General features: G+C 48.4%; 1 protein-coding gene across 1 annotated transcript; it reads left to right on the top strand.

Moving 5' to 3' along the window:
- The first annotated feature begins 1,123 nt into the window (after positions 1 to 1,123).
- Positions 1,124 to 2,095, top strand: LOC115337602 (olfactory receptor 14C36-like). The gene has a single exon (XM_030005975.1). The coding sequence runs from the start codon at positions 1,124 to 1,126 to the stop codon at positions 2,093 to 2,095; it is 972 nt and encodes a 323-aa protein (XP_029861835.1).
- The last annotated feature ends 2,569 nt before the right edge of the window (positions 2,096 to 4,664 follow it).

The following is a 4,664-nucleotide window of genomic DNA, read 5'->3' as shown; positions in this document are numbered from 1 at the left end:
GAGCGGCTGCGTGGTGCTTAGTTGCTGGCTGGGGTTAAACCACGACAGATGGGATCTGTGATCAGGGACAGGGAGGAGACCTGGGGAAAGAGAAACAGTTGCTGGCAAATACAGCTCCAAGCAGCCGAGGCATGGGCAGGGAGTGGGAGGAAATTGCAAGCAAGGATTGGGAGAGGCTGCATTCAGGCAGCTCTCTTTTGGTCCTTTACTGTAGATGTCTGCTGGGCAATGAGCTGACTCCATTTAAGACATACTATCTTCAGGACACCTGACCGTCTGTTTGGCCTGTCCTGCTGGGCTTGCGTGCTGCCCACCAGAAAGGTGTGGCTCTCCTGTAGGATCCTCGGGAGTGCTGAGCCATCCCTTGTAGGTTGCCAGTCTCCTCTCAGATCCTGCTGCTTCTCTCTGAGAGGGGCTGTGTCCTGCCCTCTCCATCACAGCTACACCTCTGTGCTGGAAAAAGAAGAGCTTGGAGATCTGCCCTTTGAAACAAGATTCCCCTGCTTTCATCAGAGTCCAGTTATTTGTTCTTTTTTTTTAAGAGTAATTTGTATGTGCAGTCATCCTCGAGGTAGCAGAAGTGAAAGTGCAGGGCAGCTGGGAACAAGACGGATGGACACCGCAGCTCTCCTGACTGCGCTGAGCCACAGAGCACTGAGCCCTTTTGCCTGTTTTGTCTTAAGACTCCACACTTTCAGTCACAAGAATGAGGATTTCTACCCCTAAAAATAGTACTCGCCAGTTGTGATGCTGGGGGAAAAGAAAAAAAAAAAAAAACCCAGAGAAAAAATATCATAAAGACATGCTAAGCCTCTCTTCTGTAGACTACACTCTTGTGAGTCCTGTGTGCAGGCATTGAACTTTTCCATTAAATGTGGATTACAACTGACATTGGTTGCTGTCACAAACCAGCAGGGCACAGCTGACTCCTTGGCAGCATATGGGCAGAAGTCCTGCTCTTCAAAGCACACTCAGCCAGCACAAAGCAAAGAGAGGAAATGCACTGGAATTCGTGTGGGGGTGGATTTCTAAGAAGAATGGCGTGGCTTTGCTCAGAGAATTCTGCTGTAATTTTCCCGTCTTTTCCTTCTTAGGGCAACGCCCCCATTTCAAGAACCAGCAAATGTCCAATGGCAGCTCCATGAGTGAGTTCTTCCTCTTGGCATTTGCAGACACACGGGACCTGCAGCTCTTGCACTTCTGGCTCTTCCTGGGCATCTACCTGGCTGCCCTCCTGGCCAATGGCCTCATCATCACTGCCGTAGCCTGTGACCACCACCTCCACACCCCCATGTACTTCTTCCTCCTCAACCTCGCCCTCCTCGACCTCGGTTACATCTCCACCACTGTCCCCAAATCCATGGCCAACTCGCTCTGGGACACCAGGGCCACCTCCTACCAAGGGTGTGCTTCTCAGGTTTTTTTCTTTTTTATTCTGATGTCAGCAGAGTTTTATCTTCTCACCATCATGGCCTATGACCGCTACGTTGCCATCTGCAAACCCCTGCACTATGGGACCCTCCTGGGCAGCAGAGCTTGTGTCCACATGGCAGCAGCTGCCTGGGGCAGTGGGTTTCTCACTGCTGTGCTGCACACTGCCAACACATTTTCACTACCATTCTGCAAGGGCAATGCTGTGGACCAGTTCTTCTGTGAAGTTCCCCAGATCCTCAAGCTCTCCTGCTCAGATGCCTACCTCAGGGAGGCTGGGCTTATTGTGGTTAGTGTCTGTGTGGCATTTGGGTGTTTTGGTTTTATTCTGCTGTCTTACGTGCAGATCTTCAGGGTCGTGCTGAGGATCCCCTCTGAGCAGGGACGGCACAAAGCCTTTTCCATGTGCCTCCCTCACCTGGCCGTGGTCTCCATGTATGTCAGTACGGGCATGTTTACCTACCTGAAGCCCCACTCCATCTCGTCCCCACACCAGGACCTGGTGGTGGCAGTTCTGTACTCAGTGGTGCCTCCAGCACTGAACCCCCTCATCTACAGCGTGAGGAACCAGGAGCTCAAGGATGCAGTTCAGAAACTTAGGACCAGAAGTTTTTTTAGTAGCAATATACTGCCCATCTTCTTCTGCATATCACTCATAACGTAACTCATTACAGGCCCAACCTGTCTTTTATATGTTTTGTAGTTGTTGATGTTGTTTTGATTTATTTTTTTTTATTTTGTTTTTTCACTTCTGATAATGTTGTCCATGCTTACATTGTAGAGATGAGTTGTAAGCACGCAAATTGCATGCGTGTGGGGAGACGAACCTGAGTGAGCACAAATGCCATCAGCTATTCCTGGGGATCCCATGAATGTCAGTGTCCTGAAGTTACTTCACTTTGAGAGTAACGTCCCCTGGGAAACCAACAGAATGCAGCGCTGGGATGTGCTTCCTTGACCTGAGGTCCCCGTGTCCATTCCTCATGCCTTGGGGCACCTCCGATGAGTGCAGAGCAGGGCAATCCACCGCAGGGCTGAGGCACCTGCCAGCCTCTGGGAGTGTCAAGAGGAGGCCAGAGAGATGCTATGACTGCCACAATGCACCACCCATGTGTGTGCAAGGGTAGGACCCGTGTCTCTGAACACCCTGTGTGTATGAGGAGTGCATGAGAACAGCTCAGATGTGGACACCTCACAGAGCCCTGACATTTCTCTGTGTGACTGTGGAGTGATTGCTGGAGGTGACTTACTGATTTGTCCCCGCCCTTAAGGGAAGGTAAACCTCCAGGGTGGAATGCAGTGGATATGCAAGAGATCTGTTCCATGATAATTCCCTCAGCAACATAACCTGCAAGCTTAGATGTTAGCAACGCCAGGGGAGCTTGGGATGCTGACTCTAAGAGAAACAACACGGAGGGTGGAGCAGAGTGGAGACACCACGGCCAGGCTCTGTGATATCACCGCAGGGATAGGGAACTGGAACTACTGGAACAAGAATGGAAGGTCCCTGCATTGAATCGACTGAAGCAAGGAGGTGAAACAATGGGGGTTCTGTCAACCCTATGGCCTTACCTCTGATTTGTATCATAAGTGCCCTGTTCTGGAGTAGTGACATGCTAAATCATGTCCTCTGGGTGAACTTTGCTTGTATACTATCATTATACTACCAAAACACACCTCCATCCCCAAAGTTACCCACCTCCAAGGTGCAACCACTCCCCAATGGAGCATGCGCTCTGAATTTTTTCTAGCATATACCTTTAAAAGCAAAGCAAGAGAGCTTTATGCCAATCAAAGTAAAGGTATGTATGCCTAGACTCACTCAAGCTCCACCTAAAAGAAAAAATAGTACAAAAAGACCCCCAAAGAGGAAGACTATTAGGGAAGATACCATCATAGACGAGTCAGGAGGACATCGCTGGCTTCTGGGACCAGTCAACGGGCTGAGCCTCTCTTCCTCCCCATAGGGACGCCTACTGGGTGAGATTCGAACACTTGGCTGTACTGAGTGCTTCCCCAGGAAACTTAAAAATCTCTCTATATAGAGAGTCGCTTTCTTTTTTGATTTTGCGCACTGTATTCAACATTTGCACATACTTTGCAGACAGCGTATTTGTCACCGGCAATCCAAAAGAACCTGTACTGTTGGTTTAATAAACTGCACCGCTCATTAACCTAGCCTTGATAGTTCATTAACGCGACCAAACTCCCTAAGTCTAGTAATTCTCACGTGTTGAACGTGGCTAAGCCAAGAGTGCAGTGTGCTATAAGTACATCCGTCACTGTGACAGTTATACCACCGGACTTATAGTGCTGAATTGGACATTACTCAGAAACTAAACATAGCCACCCCCAGTGCCTCTGACATCTGAGGATAAGCTGGAATGCAAGGGGGTTTATTTTCTGCCAAATTCCTTTACCTTTTACCGCAACAGTGACTCCAGGAACAACCCCCACTCTCCCAGTGAGATTTGTCTCACTCGTCTTGGAAAGGCTCGTTGCCATTTCCTCTGTCTGCTATGATACCCATCCTTGGCTTTCTGGCCTGTGCCTTCAAATACACAGTATGGAAGAAGCATGCCTGTGGAACATCCCACCTGTGTAGTCAGAAGGGGTTCTGCAGGCATCAGTGACATTGCCCTCTAGAAGAAGGCATTTCTCCCCTTTCAGAAGGCACAGAGCACATCTAGGGACTCTTAATACTCAGAAGCACACCCCTCCATGTTTCACCTCTCTGAACTTCCTTCACCATTTCTTTCAGCAATGACCAAAGAAGAAAAAGGTTCTTCCTCACAGGTGTTCTACTAGGAGAGAGTGGACAAGAAGGACCTTAGCCTCCCACAGTGTCGCAGAAGAGCAGAATGCACCTCATTCAAAAGAGAGCAGCAGCAGTACGTTGTATTGAGGTAAAATAATAATTTGGCAGAGTTCAGTAAGTTCAATGGAATTTAACAAAGTTTTAACACTGGTTTGACAAGGTTCAGTAAGTTTGATGGTAAGGTTCACCTTACTATTTATATATATGGAGAGAGAGAACATTTATAAAGCTATAGAACCCAAATTAACATAGCCACAAAAGCATAGGTATGAAATGGATAAAACCTTCTTTAATAAGACCTAATGGACTGAAGAATTATAAGTGTGAATAGAAACAAAAGGAAAAGGCCAGGCTGGGGCTGCCCACTTCATCAGGCTGCAGAATGAGCCCTGACTGGTCTAGTGCGTGTGTGTGG

The sequence above is a fragment of the Aquila chrysaetos genome (genome assembly GCF_900496995.4).
Source record: "Aquila chrysaetos chrysaetos chromosome W unlocalized genomic scaffold, bAquChr1.4 W_unloc_5, whole genome shotgun sequence".
In the NCBI taxonomy this organism is placed as follows: Eukaryota; Metazoa; Chordata; class Aves; order Accipitriformes; family Accipitridae; genus Aquila; species Aquila chrysaetos.
The sequence above is the reverse complement of the archived record's forward strand: the minus strand, read 5'-3'. Positions and strand labels throughout refer to the sequence as shown.